Genomic DNA, 24,144 nt, shown 5'->3' on the forward strand with positions numbered 1-24,144 from the left:
AAAATACATAATAAAATTAGCAGTGATAATTCACATGTAAATTATTTTTTGCAATTTGTAAAAGAATGATATTTTCAGAACTAATGCGAAATAAACTATTTGAAGTTGATATACAGAATTTCTTTCCAGATCTTACCCATTCACCCCAGGTAGAATATTGCAAAACCTCCGAATTTTAAAGAATCCATTGGATTGGCATGAAATTTGGTATACATTAATCTTGATAAAATGACAGGGAATTTCCAACATATAAATAGTTGAGGGCCATCTGTCTAGGAACAATAGGTAAAAGCTGATAAACGGACAGGATTAGAAAGTTTAAAACATCACTAATTAGATCATATTTCAAAACAAAGTAAATAAGTATATTTGAATGTTAATTCTTTTCAAACTAAGATAGTAAAATTAACATTTTTGGAAAAAAAGATATTTATTATTTCTTGTTCTCAAGAAGTACTTTCATTGTTGACAATATCGAAACATTTTATTATTAAAACTCGAGAACAATTAAAAACCACGTTCATGTTTATATGAAAGTACTTTAAAAATGAAGGTATATTACTCTTGAGAAGAATTAATATTTTTTAACAAACTTGGTATACGACTCATAATATTTGACATCTGATTCTTTCATTTTGAGTTTTAGGACGTGCAAGTTTTTATCAATAATACATTTTTCCCTAAAGTGAATAAAAACGTTTCCATATGATTCCAAGGTTTTAAGACATACTGACATTGTTTTCCTGATATTATAAAATACTTGTTAATATCTACTGTATATATAAACTAAAGCTAATAGTGTAGTTTAACATTCAGTTGAGTCCACGATTATTTACCCGTGCGTCATTAATACCTGACGAGATAAAACACATACTTTTGATCTAGCATCATTCTCTTCCACGCATGAAACTAAAGACAAACCAGCAACCGCCTGTTATTAAGTAAAAACACATGTTTTTTTATGAACGCACTAGACTAACTCTATTGCGCACAATAGAGAAAAAATTTCTAGAGGATTTTGGTTCAGAAAAGATGTTAAAAGATATGACACATTATATTATTTTTGAAGTTCCTCCCACAAACATAAAACTGACAAAATGGTCCACTGAAAGCCGTGTAGACAGTGAATATTATTTCTCTCTTTTTGATTTTCAAAAACTTTAATTTTTTAAAAATATTCTAAACTTGCTTTTAAGTTTTCAGTTGACTTGCTTAAAGTTGACATTGGCTTTCTGTTTGGATTACTATCACTACAATATTTGCTGTTAAGACCATCAAAAATATTATTTATAATTTTCAAAAATTCGGCAGTAAGAGAAGCCGTTTTGGTGTGTAACTGCCCTACAGATATTGCTGTTGATATTGCTGAGGCAATTGAGTTGGAAAAAATTTGTGCTGCTAATTTTACACGCATTTTTTGAAAATTATTAGGGTTTATATGAACGCTTGTCATTTTCACCATGCATTGTGCTCTCACACTGGTTCTATCGATGTTGTATGTGTATTCAATATCTTGCCACGATATTTGTTTAGAATCGGCAAAAAACGTCAACTTTTTGTTAAGAAAATTATTTCTTAGACTTTTTAATAAGTGGGGTGTTTCGAACACAGTGAAAATCCTCTGATTTCCTATTCCTATTTCAGGCTGATCCTTACATGCGCCTAACAGCTTAAATAAAGCTCTATTATTAGATGCTTGATCACACAACACTTTTGGTACCTATATACCCAATATTTTGTAATTTTGAAACAACTTCAACTACAATGTTTTTTAAGTTGTCGCTATGTATTGGACCACTTGTAGCAAGCCGCGTAGCCTTATGTAGCAAGCTGCGCATCATGAAAACCAGACCTGTGTTGGCAAGTTTGTTTGTTCTGTTCTTCCTAAAGCACCTAAATCTTGAAACTCTTCTATGATGTCATCTAATTTATTGTACTCCAATTGTTTTTTCAAAGAAATTTCATCAAACATTAACACACAAATTTTTTCCCACTCATCCATTGTCTCTACTTTTTTCTTCAACTTGTCAATTAAGGAAATGTTTAAACCAGTTCTTAATTTTATGACACGCAACCAAGTTTGAATTGTTTTTAGTGAAGGTAAGATTAAGTTAAGAGATCTAATTACAAATTTTTAACAACTAGGAGACTTATAATAAATGGCCAGAGCTAAATCCTTTTCATTGTGACTCCATTGTGAACGAGTTTTGTGTGAAAACTTCATATTAACAAAAGTGTGCACGTATATGCTTTTATTTTCTAACAGTACCTCTATCATGAATTTGGTTGCCGATTTTCTGTTTTTTGTTGTTCTTCTACAACGCTGACTGTTCTTCTGACGGCACTTCTTCTTTAAACCATTTACTTGATACTCCATTTTTTTTACCTTCTCCGTCAATTCAGTTTCACGTTTTGTGGGCAAATTAATATCAAAACTGGAAATATCACTGAGACTACTACTTGATCTCTTAGGCGATGGAGTTGACCTAACCATACAATCGCCACTTGTAGATTTTTTACGTTTCGTACCGCAATAAACGTATGTCGAGCATAATACTGGTGGGGTATCACCTAAAATAGGTAATGATTGAAATGTATGTGTAATAATTTTAATTAAAGCAAAACAAGCATCTTCGTTATTTCTGGAGTGATACTAACAACGCATTCATATTTAAAAAAAGTCTCTTTTGATTTAATTGTATAAAAAATATATAAATCACTCCATATCAACTGATTTTATATAAAATATATTTTAATAGTATTATTCTCATTGACAAAGCGCATTAGGCAAACATAAAAATATTTCCAAAGTTGAGTACTCACCTAAATCAGTTGCTAACTGTGCAAATTTTAGAGGAACAGCATTTTTCCTTAATAACTTTGTTTGGCCACTTTGGTAAATATGTTCCACTGCATAATGATGCTGGCAAATTACTTTCTGTTTCAGGTCACTGATATCCATCAATATAATATCAATATTTCCGCAGTTTTTTTGCCAAATTTTTGTGCGCTCTACTAGTCCGTTCTTTAACGGTAAAATATTGCAAAACCTCTAAATTTTAAAGAACCGCTTGGATTGACATGAAATTTGGCATACACATAGCTAACAAGTCAAAGAAAAAAAGTGATATTGTGCCGATATGTGCTTTTGCCCTGGGGGTGGTTTTCACCCCCTCTTATGGGTGAAAAAATATTCGTCCAAAGAAAGTCAGGAAATGGATAAACTGGCTAATTTTAAGTAACTTTTGTTCTATAGAGTTTTTTCACTACGTCAATACTTTTCGAGTTATTTGGCAGTGACATTTTTTCAACAAAATAATCGCACGCTTTTAGACGGTTTTTCGCAAATAACTCAAATAATAAGTATTTTATCGAAAAAACATTCTTAGCAAAAATATAGCCTGTAAAAAATTTAAAAAAAAATGGTGTATATATCACGTCTCTACACCTAGTAGAAGCAGAGTTATAGCTAATGAAAAATAGGTTCATATTCGTCAAATTCCAAATGGAATATTTTAACATGAAATAACCAAAAATGAAGCATATTTCGGGGAAAACTCATTACAACTTATTTAAAGTGTTTAAAAATCTTCATTTTTGCTTTATAAAAAAAAATTCTAGCATCAAAATTAAACAAGTTAGGCTCAAATTAAAGTTAGTCCCTTTTGGTTTTGGTAAAAAAATCGAGAAAATCACCCCCTAATTAGCATCTTAAATGAACTTAATCGTCACGACTTCACAAGTTTCTTGACCTGTGTATATATTGTTTATATGATCTGTAAGTTTCATCGGTTCAAAGTCCTTATTATTGAAAAGGCTGTAGTTAAAAGGGGTTGAACGAGTCACTGATCACGAATGTATGCAAATTTAGAAACACCAAATCTTAATCAGTTTTTGTCTAACAGTAAAACAAAAAAATACATGATATTCAGAAAAGCAAATCTGACTATTTTTGTTTTTCGAGATTTTTGGTATCTCTAACAATTTTTAAGTTATTTTGAAAAAAAGCATATTTTTCAAAATTTAAATTTTTAAAAATTTTACTTTACAGATCATATAAACACAACATAATAAAATAATTTTTGGAGCGGTGACGATTAATTTCATTTAAGTTGCTAATTAGGGGGTGGTCTTCCCGATTTTTTTTTTGCAAAAACACAAGGGACCAACTTTATTATGAGCGTAACTTGCTTAAATTTAATGTTAGAAACTTTTTGTAAAACCAAAAATAAAGCTTTTTTTAAACACTTTAAAAAAGTTATAGTGGGTTTTCCCCAAAAAGTGCTTAATTTTTTGGATATTTCTCGTCGAAATATTCTATTTGAAATTTGGTGAATATGAATCTATTTTTCATTGGCTATAACTCTGGTTCTACGAGATCCAGAGACCTAACGCGTACAACATTTTTTTTTTTACTTTTTTATAGGCTATATTTTTGCTAAGAACGTTTTTTTCGACAAAATACTTATAGGTCTGGATCCCGCGTATGAAAAAAAAGTTGATTAATAGCAAGCTGAAAATTTGTTAATAGCTTAAGGGTGTCTAGTCGGACAAACTTTGATATATGGGAACACTGGAACAGGGGCAGTTTTAATTGTGGAATAGCTTAAAAATTTGGAACGGTCAGACCACGAAAACGGCACATTTATTTTGTCCGACAGAACAGACTTAAACTCTCCGAACAGAGATTAAACTCTCATGCAAAAATCAGACTGCGATTTATCACCTGTCATAATTCTCTAATAGAACTAATAGAATAATAAAGCTCTATAGAACAAAAGTTACTTAAAATTAGTCAGTTTACCCATTTCCGGACTTATTTTGGACATATATCCTTTCACCGAAAAGAGGGGGTGAAAGTCACCCCCGGGGAAAAAGCACACATCGGCACAATATTACTTTTTCTCTTTGACATGTAAGCTATACGTATGCCAAATTTCATGTCAATCCAAGCGGTTCTTTAAAATTTATACCAAAAACCGTGAAAGAATGGACTATACGTCTTTCAGGGGAAATTTAAAGAAAGATATATTATTCTTTGTTCCATCGTTTCTTTCAAAACATCCCGCGTAAACACACTTATACGTTACAGAGGCCATTTTATCTAAAATGTGAGTCTTTTTTTTTAATTTTGCTATAACTTGTCACAACACTTGTCACAGATAATACACCTATAGGGTAAGTTCGGCCCTGACACTACTCCTACCTCCTCGCAAGTCAGAGAGGGAATGAGAAATCTCGATACGGTTTTCGAGTAGCGCCATCTAGTTGTTGATACGTCTTTCGGTTACCAAGAGGTGAGCTATCTAGAGGAATATTTATAATCAATGCTGATAGCTTGATAAGCTCCCATATCAATACTCTGCATACGCGACTACGTTGATGTGAAATAAAATGTCATGCCATATTCCCACACAGCAAAGAAAAGTAAAATCACGGATTTGATTTGCCAAACAGCTTGACTCATGAGCAACCATTTTATCGTTGTTTTTATTCACAGTGATTTCTACAAGAGCATCGTAAATTTCTTCAATTTGGTATCTAATGGGAGTAATTGCATTAATTATTCTACTTTCCCATCTAGTTTCGGACAAAGGTTTCAATGGTAGGCTAGAAATATGATTTTTCAGCATAGTCCAACGATGAAAGATGCTGAGAAAAAGTTGTAAATTTTTGTCACTAAGGAAAAGAAAGAAACTGCAGACTGTGAGGCATTAACAGCATCGTTCACGACTAAGTTAAGTGAATGGGTAGAACATGGGACAAAAAATGATCTACGATTCATTTTCAAAATTCTGTTTTGAACTCCCAAGTTCTTCTCTTCCATGTTTGCTCCATTATCATACCTGTGTCCTCTCATACCTTCCAAAGGTATTCCCAGTTCATTCTGGGACTCTGTAACTCTCAAGCCAGTGGTTTCCACTACAGGCACAAATCCAAGAAAATTTTCTTCAATTTTAACACTATGTTAAAACAAGAACCTAACTCGACAAAATGTACATCAATAGTCATCTGTTCCACCCCAGCAATATCAGATATACAATTTAAAATTATGTTATAATACTTTGCTGATTTCAAAAAGTTTAAAATTTTATTTTTGATTTGGTCATGGAGGAACTGAATAATTTCGTTTTGAATACGTTTTCCCAAGTAGTGATGCTGCTTGTTACTCTCATTAGTTATTCTCCTAATGTGCTCTTGTAAAACAGAATCAAAATTTTTAAAGAGCTCAAAAAGTTTAAAAAATTACCATTGTTTTGATGAAAATGTTTATCAGAATTGCCCCTCAATGCTACTGTTGTGCTAAGAACTGTATTAATGATATAAGTCGTTGTATTGCATTTTTTCGATGACCAGTTTCTGAATTTACAACTTTTTGTGTTTCTTCATCTATGATTTTCCCTGATTCTAGTCTAATTGCTAGTTCTACCCACTGTCGCTATGACTGTAGATGAGCTGGAGACTTAGCGTGGCTGCACAAAGTTTCAGCCATATGTTTCTAATTATTATATCCATTTTCAGTAAATTTTAAGTGAATTTCAGTGAATTTAGTTTAGTTCTAATCCTACTATTCTTATGAGATGAAGAAGAAGGCGGTGTTGTCGATTTTCCGTCGAATGAACTTTCATTGTTATTGTTATTGTTTCACTTACTTAATTCTCGTTTTTACAGTTGCATTTTTGCCGCTCTTGTTCATAATATTGATTTTTTATAATATTAAAAACATAAGTTATTATTTCTTCAATTTCAAAAATTGGCTGTCCTAAAATTTGCCGCCCCTGAATGTGCCGCCCTGGGCGACCGCCCAGTTCGCCCACCCCTGGGGCCGGGCCTGACATCACAGGCACACGTGATGTACAGCTGGTTCCTAAAAAACTGATACGACTCTTAGTAAGATTTGATCATTTTGAGCAGTGTATTTGATTGGTCTGACATTATATTATATTTATTATGACAGACAAATAATAATATAAACAAACAAACAACAAACAACTGACTATATATTTATGTTATTTCATAAATTGTAATAATTATTAAGGTCTAAATTTTGATATGTATTATTTTGAATTCCTGCATTTTATAAAGAGTATATAAATGATAGTTTTTACATAAATTAGAATAAAATATATTTTTGCTAAATAAAATATTAAAGTCGCCATTTTTGAGGTTGAACAGAATAAGTTATCTGACAAATTTTAAGATTTGTCAGTGACAGTATGTAAATAATAAGTATTTATCCTTCAAAATACACTGCTCAATTTTCTACAAAATACGATTTAAGAGTCGTATCAGTTTTTTTAGGAACCTGCTGTACATTATTGTTTATAAAACAAAACAACAATAAACGGCTTAAACTTTTGACAAATCGATCCTTGTAATACAAAAACATTTCTTTATCTAACTTAAAAACCAAGAAATTTTAAAGAAACTATACAAAATTACACGCTATATGTATCTTACCTGGTCCATTAATAGGTAGTAACACTTGAGGAATAGGTTTCTGGGGCGCCAGAGGGTAAATATAAAAGTCCTTAACAGCTTTATTTACACACTTCACCACACCCAGTCGATCTCTACTGTTAAGATAACTGTACAAAGCCAGATACGGCATCTTTTCTTCTATATTGGTGGGATTTAACCTTATTAGAGAAATGCCCTTACTGTTGGAACATTTCATTTTGCCGATGTAGTCCCATACAGTGTCCGGGGATATTCTGCCAACTATATCCAGATTAGCTGTTAATTCTTTATTTAAACCCACACAGTCTCCTAAAAAATATATTTTTACTACAATATGTATATTTTGTAATGATATAATTAATTTTTGTGAAGCAATAGAACGAAACAATTGCAATACAAATGCCGTTGTTGAAATATTAAAAAAAATATTCGAACACTTTTAGGAATATATCGGGCAATATTTTGATTTATTATAATTGCAGTAAATGTAGCTGCCTTAATAGTTTAATAATGACGTAGTCATAGGTTTTTCAATTTGTCTAGAAGCGGATACAGTGTTTTCAAAATTTATAAATAAGCGGTCATAGGCCGCAAAAAACAATGTAACAATTTTCATAGCAGAAAATCAAAGGTTCTTAAACTTATGACGGTCTTTTTTTACTGTTCCACTTCTTTCTAATACATGTAGTAGAAACTTGTAGATGTTTCCATTCTAGTCAACACTACAACTGAAAAACAAGCGCTCCATCCTAGACCTTTATAATATATATTCTAAATTGTAACATTATTGTTGATTTTCCTATTTAACTCTAGAACCACAAGGTGGGGTCGCCGGTGACCCAACGGACAAATTTTTTTGACACGTGCGTGATTCTGATGAACCTGTATGTTGTCCGCCCATTTACATTCATTTCACATGACTCATAACTGGTGATGCGTGTTTTTATGAAAGTTCACATTTAGTCGTATTTGCAGCACATTTCTGATTTTTGACCCCGCCTAAGGATAGAAAAGACCGCCATATTTGTATTTTACTGTGCAAAGAATCTGTGTGCAGAACGTCAATTTAGTGTTTGTAAATATTGTAAATAAATGGGGGCCGGAGTAACTCAGGCGGTAGTATGTCTGACTTCCATGCAGGTAGGCCGGGGTTCAAATTCCAGTGCCGACGAGAACAGCTAGACATTTTTAAAATGTCTATAGACCCCAGGTTGACTCAGCCTGAATAAAATAAGTACCTTGGGTAAAACTAGGGGTAATAATAGGCGGTTGAAGCGTAGCACTGGCCCTGTTACCTTCATTATTATTATTAAAGATTATAAATAATATAAAACTAAACTATTCAACTCCTAACTTGGTTTTAATAACCGTTGCCATCCTAAAAGGTATAGGTCAAATATAAGTTTTTGTTATATTTTGACTCATTCTGTATATTAGTTTTGCTTATTGTTATGTACCTAACAATACAATTTCTGATTAGAAATCGAATCATTTAGTAAATTTTTTATTAAATAAGTTGGAAAAATATCGAAATGTCGTTTATTTTGAAAAAATATTTTCAGGTGACCGGTGACCCCACCTTGTGAAAATAGTTTCGAAACTAATTTCACCTTGTGGTTCTTGGGTTACTTACAATTGGAATATCATTTATTTACAAATAAACCAGTTTACAATAGTTTCCTCGGCATCAGTGAAACGAGATGGCCACACTCGGGAAAATGTGCAACCGCGAATGGAACCTTATTCTACTCCGGAAACAATGACAAAGACCACAGAAACGGAGTAGGAATAGTATTAACTAAGAAACTCGCTGAAAAATTAATAAATTTTGTCCCCCATTCTGACCGCATAATACTGATACAACTACAGGGAAAACCCATGAATATAAAAAATATAATCCAGCTTTCGCACCAACTGCTTATAAATCAAATTCTGAAATTGAGCGCTGGTACACAGAATTGGAAACCATCATTAAACTAGTTCGAAAAACTGAAATAACCATTATAATGGGAGACTTTAACGCTAAAGTTGGGAATGAACCAGTGCCAGAAGTGGCTGGCAAATGGGGACTAGGTAAAAGAAATGACAGGCGACAGATTGATAGAATTCTGTCAGCAACATGAGTATGTAATTACTAACACCTGGTTTAAACTACCACCAAGAAGGTTATATACCTGGACGTCTCCACAGGATAGAGAACATAACATCGTCCGCAACCAAATTGACTTTATTCTTGTCAATAAAAGGTACCGAAACTCTTTCAAAAGCGTAAAAACTTTCCCTAGTGCTGACATTGGTTCCGATCATAATCCAGTAGTGGCGCAGATGGAAGTGCGACTAAAAATATGTAAACCACCACAAAATAAGTCTATTAGACGCATATCCGAACAACTTAATGATTAAAAAACCAAAAAGAAAACAGAAGAGCAGCTGAACAACAAACTTAAAGAAATTACCAACAAGGAAGACAGAGCACAAGATATAGAACAAAACTGGGAGGAAGTCAGACACGTCCTTGCAACGGCAACCGAAATGATAACAGAACAACGACCACGGAAGCAAATATGGATGACAGAGGAAATATTAGATTTAATGGATGAAAGAAGAAAATGCAAACAGCACAATGCAATGTACAAAGCAATAAATAGAACCATTAAACAAAAAATAAAAATTGCAAAAGAAAAATGGAAAACAGAACAATGTGAAGAGATCGAAAACTTATATAAAAAACATGATGACTTCCATCTTCATAAGAAACTCAAGGAATTCACAGGCACGACATACTCACAAGGACCAAATAATCTAACCAACGCAGAAGGCAAACTGATTTCAAGCCCTGAAGAACAAATAAACATGTGGGAAGACTATATAAAGGAACTCTTCTATGACATCAGAGAACCTCCTACATTAAATAAAGAAAACGACGAAGGTCCTCCAATACTGAAGTCCGAACTGGAATATGCTCTACGTCAACTAAAAAACAACAAATCTGTAGGAAAAGATGAAATACCAGCTGAGCTATTGAAGTTAATCAACGAGGAAAACTTAGACCTCCTTGGACTATTTAATAATGTTTACAATACAGGGGCGCCCCTAAAACATGGCTTGAATCCGTCTTCATACCACTGCCTAAAAAGAAGAACGCCAAATTATGCCAGGACTTACGCCTTATAAGTCTATTAAATAACATTCTGAAGCTTTTCTTGCGAATCATACAGAACAGAATATATAAAAGATGTGACGAGGTCACCGGTCAAGAACAATTTGGCTTCAGAAAAGGTATGGGGACACGAGAAGCAATATTCTGTCTTCAAACTCTGGCACAAAGATGCAAAGATCAGCAAGCAGACCTTTTTGTCTGTTTTATAGATTTTGAGAAAGCGTTCAATAGGGTGAAGCACAAGACCTTAATAGAGAGATTGAACGACATCGGAGTCGACAAAAGAGATTCTAAAATTATAGAGGCTATTTATTGGAATCAGACAGCAATCATAAAGACCAATGGTAACACGTCAAGGCCAATTGAAATTCAACGAGGTGTTAGACAGGGTTGTGTGCTATCACCCATACTGTTTAACGTCTACTCTGAGGTAATATTTGCGAACGCTTTATCGCGCTCTTTAGAAGGAATCAGGATAAACGGCCAAAGAGTAAATAACATCCGCTATGCAGATGACACGGTATTAACCCTTAAACGCCCAAGGGTGGGTAAAAAATATCCACCTAATGCGTATTCCCTTGTAGCATATTTATTACATGTTCAAAAATTTTTCAAAAATTATTTATTGTTAAAAAGACAGTCCTTTATCGAATGTTGATTTGGTGCTACCCATATTTTTGAAAATAAAAGTAATATCTTGAGTTAAATGTGGCTGGGCACAAAAAGTACACCCTTGGTAAAACTTGTTACTAAAGGTTTCTATATAATTTCTCGTTGGTAGGAACACATTCCATATAATTATCGACGTATAATTACATAATCGGCATAATTATCCGCCAACGAGGAGACTGAAAGGAAGAATGTGGAGAAAATCGACAAATCGGAATTACTGGCTTTTACTGGTATGTTAATTTTGATGTACATCGTAATTTTGTTGTAAGGTTTGTAAATTGTTTATATTAATATTTTAGAAGATGCTGTGTTTATTAAGCATAATATTCCAAAGTTTAATCCATTTGCGACAACTCTCAATAAATATATTAGCTATTTTCGAGGTGGACATTTTTTACCCACCCTTGGGCATACATGGAACCTAAAAAAGGTTGGGCGTTTAAAGGTTAATGACTGATTCGGACCATAGTCTGCAGATACTGTTGGATAGGGTTACTGAGAGTTGTGAAAAAATGGGGATGAAGATTAATACTGCGAAAACCAAAGTTATGAAAATATCAAGGAACAAAAATTTACCTCTTCCAATATATGTGAAACACCAACAGCTTGAATACGTAAGCCAATACAAATATCTTGGTTTCTGGTTCAACAATCAACTTGATTATAAGCAAGAAGTAAGGGCGAGAATAGAGATAGCCCGACAGGGGTTTATCAAAATGAAAAGCTTATTTTGTAACAGTAGCATAAGTATTAGCCTTAGATGTCGTTTTAGTTCAGAGAAATAAGGAAAAAAAATATCGTGTTGGTGACACATCCCCCTCCAGGCTGAAACCAAATTTTTCGAGTAATATGGTCATCTATAATAATAACCTATATGTTTCCTGCAGCCGATTTTGATGATATACATAGTTATAAACAAATGAAGATCAGAAAACGGTAAATTTTCGCTTTTTTCGTCTCTTACTAAAAAATTGGGCATTTTAAACAAATTTGAGAGTAATAAACTCATAAACCGTATAAAAAACTTCAATATGGCGTTCGCTGAATATGTCTATCCTTATTGGTTACTTAGAAAATTGCCAAATAAATCATAAATTTTGAGTTTTTATAAATATTCATAACTTATGTAAAAATTAACTTAGAACCTTCTTATTACATGGAATGCTGAGACTTATGGTGCTTAAATTACACCCTAAATTCCAAAGCAATTGGTCAAAGAGTTTAAAAGTTATTTAATTTGTTTTTCCAAAATTAATTTTTTTTGTAACACTGTAAGTCAGAAAATGATGAAGTTACAGTAATATTTTGGATAGTTTATGAAATAAGAAAATTTATAGTATTAATTTAATTTAAAAAAAATGACAAAAAATAATTATAGATATTGCAAAATAATTTTGCAAAAACATGTGAATTAAAAAAATGGGGGGGCTAACTTTGTCCCTAAATGTCCTAGAACAGTTGTTTTTCTTTCTAAATGTGTATAAAAATTCAGTCTTTCTAAATATGAAAAAATAATTTTTCTACGGGTAACGGTTAAAAAGTTATTCTAATTGTTTATAAGTAAGCAAAAAATGGACATGTTTTTGCAAAATAATTTTACACTGTTTAAAATTATTTTTTGTCATTTATTTTTAATTAAGGTAATAGTATAAATGTTCTTCTTTCATAAACTGTCCGAAGTATTATTGTAACCTCATAATTTTCTGACTTATAGTGTTGCAAAAAAAATGAATTTGGGAAAAATAAATTAAATAACTTTTAAACTATTTGACCAATTGCTTTGAAATTTAAAATATAATTTAAGTACAAGAAGTCTCGGCATTCCGCGTAATAAGAAGATTTTAAGTTAATTTTTACCTAAGTTACGAATATTTATAAAAGCTCAATATTTATGATTTATTTTGCAATTTTCTAAGCAACCAATAAGGTTGGACATATGCAGCGAATGCCATATTGAAGTTTTTTATACGATTTACGAGTTTCTTACTCTCAAATTTGTTTAAAGTGCTTAACTTTTTGGTAATAGACGAAAAAAGCGATAATTTACCGTTTTTCGATCTTCATTTGTTTATAACTATGTATATCATCAAAATCGGCTGCAGGAAACATATAGGTTAATAATATAGATGTCCATACTACTCAAAAAATTTGGTTTCGGCCTGGAGGGGGATGTGTCACGAGAAAAACCTTATTTCTCTGGACTATTTTCTGCATTGCTATGTGTGGTCAATACTTTTGTATGGAACGGATTCCTGGACACTCAACACAACACTGATGAACAAGTTAGAAGCCTTTGAACTCTGGCTTTATAGAAGAATCTTGAAAATACCTTGGACAGCCCACACCACCAATGAAGATGTTCTGAGGAGAATAGGTACAGATAGGGAACTGCTAAAAATCATTAAAGTCAGAAAAGATAGCTACCTGGGACACATAATGAGAAAAGAAAAGTACCGCCTCGCGCAACTGATCATCCAGGGTAAGATTGAAGGAAAACGGGGTCCCGGTAGGCGCCAGATTTCATGGCTTCGAAATATCAGAGACTGGACCGGCCTTGATTCAACATCTTTGTTTAGAGCCGCATTGGACAGAGACAGATTTGCCAGTGTAGTCGCTAACCTCCACTAAAGGAGAAAGCACCACAAGAAGAAGACAATAGTTTACACGAATATAAGTAAAAACACAAGTTTTGTTTTTTTAATCCAAATTGCAATAAAATGCCACTTGTAACAAACTAACCCCTTACGTTGATTCTCTGGAGGGTGGCTGTAATATGCGTATAGTCAACCAGCAACATATGGCATCTCGAGAGCCTGGTATAATACATTTGACCACCCAAATTAGGGCCAGTGCCCTAATTTGGGTGGTCCGAATGTTTTGTGTATATTTTAAGGTTTGCAGTTTGCAGATATGAATAGAACACAAAGACAGTAATATATTAATTTTTTAGTTAGTTATTTTGGAGAAGGAAGCTGGCCGAGTACTTATTAATTAGGTATATTTACTGGGAGATATAATTCATATGCAACACTTCGTGACGACCATTTTATTAGACTACTTCTACTGTCAATATTGCCAACCTGATTTACATGTTTTAGGGGATCAGGATAGCCAACATTTCAATACCCCCTCTCAATTTATACAACATTTACATAAAAAGTAAATTTGGATGAATTGTCAACTAAACAACAATCTTGACTCTAACCAAGTCTTGACAATAATTGAACAAAACGAAATCATAAAAACATACTTATACATCCTACATTACTCAGGTTACAACTCATACCTATATAGAAAAATATTCAAAAAAAAAACTTTCATTAACTCAAAAAATATTACCATGAGAATATGATAAAAAACAAAAAAGCAAATAGATAATTCACATGAGTATGTGCCTAAAGTATAAAAGTACTAATCTATAAAAACTTTCAACATTCTTGAATTTTGATCAAAGTTCTGAGACGTGAGAATATTTCATTTGAAGGAGCTTTAGTGAAAATATCAGCACAGTTTGATTTTGTATTTATGTACTGTAAAGTAATTACATTGTTTTCAATTAAATTTCGAATGAAATGATATTTTGTGTCTATATGCTTAGACCTATTACCTTTAAATGAATTTGTTGCAATACACATAGCTCCCTGGTTATCTATATATAATATACTATCAGTTATTTTCTCGTTCAATAATTCTTCTGCTAAGTTTTTTGTGAACAATAACTCACAACATGTAACAGTTGATGAAATATATTCGGCCTCAGTACTGCTCAATGAAACAGTGCTCTGTTTCCTTGAATACCATGAAACTGGATTGTCTAGAAAATATACTATACCTCTTGACATGCTTTTTCTATCATTGACATTTGCTGCCCAATCTGAATCTGAATATGCAAATATTAAAGGTTTTCTTTTTATATTTTTACTGTATATGACAGAAATTAATTGTATTTTTTAAATATCTAATAATACGTTTAGCAGCTTTCCATAATATATCATCAGGACAATCGAGAAATTGACTTAAATAAGAGATTGAAAATTATTTAATTGAAAATTTGCAGCAAATGAGTTACTCTTATGTTTATAGCAAATAAGTTTAAAGTTCTTTTTTCTTATTTCAGCCTCATTTTCTTTAAATACTACTGTGAAACCTAAACTGTTTAGTTTACTGACTGATAATAAATTATATTCTAATTCATTTAAAATGAGAACATCAATGTTAATAGGAGTTTCATTGTAATAAACTTTTAATTTACCTTTTGTACGAGCGGTCATCACTTTTCCATCTGCTATTTTAATGCCAACAGGCTCAATTTCAATAATATTACTTATAAATTGTTCATATTTATTGCTGCACATATTCTGTGATGCTCCAGAATCTATTATAAACGAAATTTTGCTGTCATCATTCTTGAGATTTTCAGCTGGTAGGGCTGTGATAAAACTTACTTCGTCTTCGGCTACATGGATATTCTGTTTACCTTGTGTATCATTATTGGCTCTTCTGCCACGGGAATAGTTATTTCCTCGAAAAAATCTCCCTCGATTATTATAATTATTATTGTTTTTTCTGAAACAATTGGGCAGTAGATGGCTTCAAGTCCACAAAATGAGCATCGGAGTTTCTTTATTGTATTGCTTCGTATAACAAGAGGATTCTTCACTTACTTGTACATTATTTTTCAGCTTCAATTCTGCATCTAATAATTTTGCTTTAACGAAATCAACAGTTAGTTTATCATTTGATGTTTCCAAAATATTAATAACAGTGTCAAACGTATCTGTCATTGTCAACAAGAGGTGACATACCTTGTCATCTTCTTCGATTGTAGTTCCAGTCGATTCAAGCTCTCGGATTAAAGAATCGAATTCAACGAAAAATTTTTGTAAATCGATACCTTGTTTATATTTCAACGTTAACAATTTTTTCCGCACATATAAACGAGAAAGAATACTTTTTCTTTCAAACACTTTTTCTAAACTTTTTATCATTTCGAATGCTGAGTCACAGTCACGAATATATTCTAAATGTTCATCTGTAATGCATGTGACAATGATTGACCTTGCTGTTGCATCGTGCTTTTTATGTTGAGATTGCTGGTCTCTTGACAATTGTGTGAATTGCGTTGCACTTACTTCAGTGGTAATAAAATCTTTAACACCTTTGGCATCTAGAAGATTGCCTAATCTAAATTTCCATGACGAAAAGTTCGTAGATGTTAATTGCGGATACAAACTCACGGTTGAATTCGCCCCATTTAAACCTTGGACTGTCATTTTTTTGCGGTCACTCACAACACTGCCGGTCGGTATAAACAGCAACACTAAAAAACTTTACTTCTTATTGAATGTACTCTTGGCATGTAAAACTGGAGTCCATAACCTTTTGGAGAAGGAAGCTTGCCGAGTACTTATTAATTAGGTATATTTACTGGGAGATATAATTCATATACAACACTTCGTGACGACCATTTTATTAGACTTCTTCTACTGTCAATATTGCCAACCTGATTTACATGTTTTAGGGGATCAGGATAGTCAACATTTCAATAAGTTAACGTTCGACCTTTGTAAAAGAAACACGAAATACACAGCATTATCAGATCATCGTATTTTTTTTTCTTATAAAATAAATCCTAAAGCCCTTAGATTAATTATTAGTAATATCGTATTATATGTTTGGCTATCCAACATATCGTATGTTATACATATTAACTTAATAACAAGTGCATATTTGGCCAATAAAAGTCTGGCATCTGTCAAATGAGTTTTAAATCAGTTGCAATAATAGGGATTTTCATCGATTGTCATTTGTTTCGAGCTTCTGTCATATATGTTGTATAGTCTGTGTATAATATTAATAAACACGGATTATATGACATATGACAGAAGCTCGAAACAAATGACTGTGAATGAAAAGCCCTATTCTAGACATGCCAAAGGTTCAGATCCCATCGAAGGACCATATAAAAACCGTAAGAAAAAATATTATTTAATATACGACAAAAAATTGACTCTTATTGCATGTTATTTTTTTATTAAGCATGTATTGGGAAAGAACTACAATTTCAAAAAATTGTCTAATTCACATTTGGGCTTTAGGCAAGAGGCCGTTTTCAAAATACAATTTTTAAAAATACACTATTCAGGCAGAAAAGGTTCAGAAAAAAATTATGAAATAAATATATTTTGTTCTATAGTTGAATTTGTTAGATTGTAATGTCTTATAATTTAGAAGCTATTTATAGTTTCAAATTAGTACAGGAACCGAAGCTTTTCACCTCACAATTTTTACAGAATGGATCGATTCGCTTGAAAATTTGAGAATAAGTAGTGGATAGTCCAAGGATCAAAATCTATATGATGCTGAAAGGCGCTTTTACCATGGGGGTGGTTGCCACCCCCATGGCGGGAGTGGAAATTTTTTATTATATTTTGACCGCAAAAGGTGGTAAACCATTAATTCTAAGCAAAAAATCTATACATTTTTTTGATAAAATTAATAGTTTTCGATTTATTCGCTATTGAAAGTGTTAGTTTTATATCAGTTTTCTGCTAATAACTCAAAAAGTTTTAGTTTTGTCAAAACAACTTCACTTAACTAAAATGTACCTTCGGAAAAAATTAACAAAACGGTTTTGTTTAATTTTTTTAATTTTCTGTAAGACAGTAATCGAGCTATACTTTATTATATGTTAACTCTTCTTCGTCAAATGCTAAATATTGTAGTTTCAAATTGAAAAAATGGAAAAACTATGCATTTTTAGAGGATAACTTATAGAAACTAATTCAAAATATTTAAAAAGATCTATCTCCAAAAATAGAAAAAAGTCTCTAGCTCAAAAATTATAATGAAAAGAATGTCAGTGCATATTTCTTCAGCGAAAAAGTGATCGGAAACAACCCCCTAATTACCACCCTAATTAATATTAGTCATTGACCTTATTCTACTTCTTTACTTATGTATTATTAATAGATTCTAGAAGTTTGACCGGCTCAGAATGATTAGTTTTAAAAAAATGGAGTTAAAAGCAAATAACAAATTTTTGTAGTTTGGGAAAAAATGCCATTTTCTTCAGAATAGAAACAGTATCAGAGATACGAAAAATGTTTACATATGAAATTGTAACTTATTTAATTCCCAAGAACTTGGATTGCGAAATTTTTCTACGGCATAAATTGAGTGAGCTATTGACAATTAAAACTTGTACTAACATGCAAAAACCACCTTTACCAACCCTTTCAAAGTCACCTCTTTTTGCGACTGAGGATTTTAAAATGATTTAAAATTAATAGACTTATAGATCTTATAAAAACCCACAAAAGCTTTTTTACCAAACTTTCTAAGATAAAAAATAAAAAAGTTACGGTAAAAAAAAACAATATATTTTTTTTGAAAAAAAAAATGGAGAAATCCAGTTGGAAGCATAATAATGTAAGTTAGCGGTGTTTTTAGTCATTGACTTTCATAGACCTTATTCAGTTTTCTTTATTTAGGTATTATTAATAGATTATAGTAGTTTGACTGGCTTAGAATTATTAGTTTTTTAAAAAACTGGAGTTAAAATCGCCAATAACGATTTTTTATAATTTGGCAACAAATGCCCTTTTCTTCAGAATAGAAAGATTAGCATCGCAGATACGAAAATATGTTAACATATGAAATTGTACGTTATTAAATTCCATTCCCAAGAACTGGGTTTGCAAAAATTTTTCTAGGGCAAAATTGAGTGAGATATTGACAATTAAAACTTATACTAACATGAAAAACCCCCTTTACCAACCCTTTCAAAGTTGCCCCTTTTTGCGACTGAGGGTTTTAAAAGAATTTAATATTAATAGCCTTATAGATCGTGTAAAATCCTACAAAATTCTTTTTTTACCAAACTTTTTAAGATAAATAAAAAAGTTACAGTGAAAAAACCAATATATTTTTTTGAAAACAAAAATGGAGAAATCCAATTGGAAGTATAATAATGTAAGTTAACGGTGTTTTTTTGTATGATGTACGTTAAAAACTTATATATACGCATTAGGGTGGGTCGAAAATATTGTTTTGCGAATTTCGATTTGTAATAGTGCGGAAAACATGACCTGGGTAGAGACTTAAAAACGTGCATATTTATTTTTTATTTATATTAACATTAATTACCCGCGCATGACATTTGAAAATTCGGAAAAATTGTTAAAATTACATTTATTTTATCAGAGTTTATTGTATAAATTACATGGCATAAAATGATATTACATTCTTATATTCAGAGATACGCGTAATACAAATAATAATCAATCCAAAATATGAGAATAATCGTGCGCATACTGCGGAGGAAGGAGTGGGGAAAGAGGGCGTAAACTGTCGATCACGCGTCTTTGCCTCAGTGCACCTAATGAGTTCCGGGCGAAAGGTCGCGCGCATTTATCTGTTTTCGCGATTTTAAGTAGTTTTTGTTAGCTTTGTGACTTTGTGCATCATGGAGATTTCAAATAATACTCGAAAATCTACAAGTTGTCCCATATTTGGTGCTCCGGAAGAAATTAACGAAAATCAACTACCCACTTACAAACAAGTTATAAAATATTACAATTTAGTAAGACATCAGCTTAAACTTGAGAACAATTCAAAAAAGAGCCATCCATTAATGAAGTATCTGAAATAGTGTCATCTAAAGTTGAATATTTATGGAGAAAAGCGTCTATTCCTACTGTGTCTCATAATCGTGTGATGCAATTGATAAAAAGTTACCACGCGAAGTGTAAAAATTTAATAAAATCTTTGAAGCGTTTATCAGAAGAAAAAATTCAAGATTTTCATAGAAATTCGGAAAAACTGTTTGATTTGAGTTCATGTAAGTGTAAAGATTTAGAGTTATGCAAATGTTCCAAAGACCAAAAGATTCCTAAGGAAGAACGAGCTTTTTTAATAGATCAGAGAACAGAGAGAAAAATGATTATGGGAACTGTTGATTTATTGACAAGTAAGAGGAAAAGAAAACTGAGTGATAGAAAAATTAAGCTTAAATCCTATTACGATTCTAGCGTTTGTGAACCAGGCCCTTCTCACGAAAATCTTAATACCTCAATATCGTCTGGAAGTAGCGATGAAGAACAAACTTTGCCCTCAAGTTCTCACGAAAATCCTAACACTACAATAACGTCTGAAAGTAGCGATGAAGAACAAACTTTGCCCTCAAGTTCATCAAAACCAGCATCAAAAAAACGTGAAATAACATCTCTCAAGAATTTATCAACTATCTGTGACCGATACGGGATATCCGATAGAGCAGCTGCTGCTGTCGCTTCTGCTGTTTTGCAAGATGTGAAAATCAACAACGAAGTAATCGATAAGTCGAAATTGCGACGAGCGAGACAAAAATTACAAAAAGAAACCTTATCTCAAAGCCAACTAGATACTATTCCTGCCTTATTTTTTGATGGACGAAAAGATAAGACCCTGAAAATTGTTATGAAAGGGGGAAAAATACCGCTCAACATCTGTGGAAGAACATATTTCAATAATTAAAGAACCAGGATCAGTTTTTGTCGGATATGCCGTTTCAAGCCATGGAACTGCAAAAGGATTGGACTCTTCTATCTTTCAAACAGTAACAGGTCAACTGAATATGTCTCTAGAGGATATTCTTGTCATAGGTTGTGATGGGACGGTAACTAATACGGGCAAATACGGCGGAGTCATACGGCTCTTAGAAAAGCGTTTACACCGACCACTTCAATGGATCATATGCCTTTTACACTTAAATGAACTGCCCTTAAGACATTTATTTGCAAAACTTGATGGCACCACAACAGGACCTAATATTTATTCAGGTGCTATCGGAAAGTTATTAGATGATTAGTCCATTCTTTCACGGTTTTTGCTCTAAATTTTAAAGAACCGCTTGGATTGACATGAAATTTGGCATGCCTATAGCTTACATGTCAAAGAAAAAAAGTGATATTGTGCCGATGTGTGCTTTTGCCCTGGGGGTGACTTTCACCCCCTCTTGGGGGTGAAAAAATATATGTCCAAAATAAGTCCGGAAATGGGAAAACTGACTAATTTTAAGTAACTTTTGTTCTATAGAGCTTTTTCGCCAAGTCAACACTTTTCGAGTTATTTGCGAGTGAATATGTTCATTTTTCAACGTGGAATATCCAAAAAATTAAGCACTTTTTGGGGAAAACCCATTATAACTGTTTTAAAGCGTTTTAAAAAATCTTTATTTCTGTTTTTACAAAAAGCTTCTAGCATTAAATTTAAGCAAGTTACGCTCAAAATAAAGTTGGTTCCTTTTGTTTTTGCAAAAAAAAAATCGGGAAGACCAACCCCTAATTAGCAACTTAAATGAAATTAATCGTTACCGCTCCACAAATTATTTTACTTATGTTGTGTTTACACGATCTGTAAGTTTCATCGATTCAAAGTGCTTATTTTAAAAAAAATTTGGTTTCAAAGTAAAATTTTTAAAAATTTAAATTTTGAAAAATATGCTTTTTTTCAAAATAACTTAAAAATTGTTAGAGATACCAAAAATCTCGAAAAACAAAAAAAGTCAGATTTGCTTTTCTGAATATCATGTATTTTTTTGTTTTTCTGTTAGACAAAAATTTATTAAGATTTGGTGTTTCTAAATTTGCATACATTCGTAATCAGTGACTCGTTCAACCCCTTTTAACTAGAGCCCTTTCAATAATAAGGACTTTGAACTGACGAAACTTACAGATCATATAAACAATATATACACGAGTCAAGAAACTTGTGAAGTCGTAACGATTAAGTTCCCTAATGAGGGGGTGATTTTCTCGATTTTTTTACCAAAACCAAAAGGGACTAACTTTATTTTGAGCGTAACTTGTTTAATTTTGATGCTAGAAATTTTTTTATAAAACAAAAATGAAGCTTTTTTTAAACACTTTAAATAAGTTGTAATGAGTTTTCCCCGAAATGTGCTTCATTTTTGGTTATTTCACGTTAAAGTATTCCATTTGGAATTTGACGAATATGAACCTATTTTTCATTACCTATAACTCTGCTTCGACTAGGTGTAGAGACGTGATGTATACACCATTTTTTTTTAAATTTTTTACAGGATATATTTTTTCTAAGAATGTTTTTTCGACAAAATACTTCCTATTTGAGTTATTTGCGAAAAACCGTCTAAAAGTGTGGTTATTTTGTTGAAAAAATGAACATATTCACTGCCAAATAACTTGAAAAGTATTGACTTAGTGAAAAAACTCTATAGAACAAAAGTTACTTAAAATTAGTCAGTTTACCCATTTCCGGACTTATTTTGGACATATATTTTTTCACCTCCAACAGGGGGTGAAAGTCACCCCCAGGGCAAAAGCACACATCGGCACAATATCACTTTTTTTCTTTGATTTGTTGTTAGCTATGTGTATGCCAAATTTCATGTCAATCCAAGCGGTTCTTTAAAATTTAGAGGTTTTGCAATATTTTACCGTTAAAGAACGGACTAGATTGCGAGAAGCGCTCTGTTGTCGTGTTTGAAAATATAGAAGGTATGTTACCAAACATTTCAAATATAAAAGACCTGTTCTGATCAACGTTACCTTTATCATATCACATCTGCCGTCATAAGTGGTAAGTGCCCTTCTGATTTGTCTAATCGCTCTCCGGGAAAAATGTCGCATGCCAGGTGGCTAACAAAGGCCAACAGGATTTTGCGCTTATATGTTTCCACTGAGATACCTACAAACGAACTCAAACAACTCGCTACTTTTGTAGTTAAAGTATATGCTCCTATTTGGTTCGAAATCAAATTAAATCCGACATGTAAAGATGGAGCAAGGCACTTTTGGAAGTTGGTATTTTATTCTCGATATCTTCCGCAAGAATTGAAGAGTGTCGTTGATCCTGTAATAAAGCGAAATGCTTACTTTGCGCACCCAGAGAACTTGCTCTTATCTATGTTATCTGACGAACAAAAACATGTGAGAGAACTTGCCGCTAGACGCATTATAAAGGCAAGGAAACCATCTGAATCCCTTCAGCTTCGAGTCTTTGAAGTGCCTAAGATAGATTTAAACGCTTCGTCTTACATCGATTTGATAGACTGGCAGCAATCTTAATCGCAACCACCTATATTGATCAATGTTCTGGATGAGACTCTTCATTCCCTAGTTGAGTCAGGTGGTGATGATGAAGTCCTTTTTCTGAGGCTACCATGTCATACTCAAGCTGTGGAGCGGGCTGTAAAAACAGAAACAGAGGCATCTATGCAGCTTTGCCACAAAACAGCAAGAGAAGCTTTAATTAGGAATAAAATTATTTCACGAAAGCTTATGCCTAAGTTCGAAAGTAAGAAAGATTTTAACGTGATTTGAAGATATTTTATTTTGTCATATTATTTGTTTATTTTTCTTTCTTTATAATAAAATTTAGTCCAAAAGCACTTTATTTTATTAGTTTACGTTGTTGTTATTCCTATGAGCCACGATAAATCTATTTTCAAACAATTCACAAAAAAACAAAAATTTCAGTTTTTCAAACTCAATGCGCGGGTAGAAGGGGTTAAACTAGAAAAATTCTTTTTTCATTGTTTTTCATGAATGGATGTGGGTCACGTTTTTTTACTATTACAAAACTTATTGGACAATTTTATTTTTTTCCATACAAAAGTGACCCACCCTAATACGCATACATTGATTCATACTCGACTCATGGAACTATATAACACATACGAATACGTATACATATTGGTGTATGCGTGTATCCGTAAATTTTAGAGGAGACGAATATAAATCAATACAATTATTACATGAATCATCCGAATCAAATTTTATCCTCCTTAAGCATTTTTTGAGCAATTTTGAGAAATTAGGGGTAGTTTG

At 32.4% G+C, this 24,144-nt stretch overlaps 1 protein-coding gene across 2 annotated transcripts in view; it reads right to left on the reverse strand.

Annotated features, from left to right (window-relative positions):
* LOC126878850 (death-inducer obliterator 1) overlaps nucleotides 1–24,144 on the reverse strand; it is a 234,578-nt gene that overhangs the window by 76,491 nt on the left and 133,943 nt on the right. For both annotated transcript variants that reach the window (XM_050641744.1, XM_050641743.1), the window contains exon 17: nucleotides 7,462–7,770. In XM_050641744.1, the coding sequence (XP_050497701.1) occupies nucleotides 7,462–7,770 (309 nt within the window). The remainder of the gene's footprint in view (nucleotides 1–7,461; nucleotides 7,771–24,144) is intronic.

Source organism: Diabrotica virgifera, chromosome 1, assembly GCF_917563875.1.
Source record: "Diabrotica virgifera virgifera chromosome 1, PGI_DIABVI_V3a".
Taxonomy (NCBI): Eukaryota; Metazoa; Arthropoda; class Insecta; order Coleoptera; family Chrysomelidae; genus Diabrotica; species Diabrotica virgifera.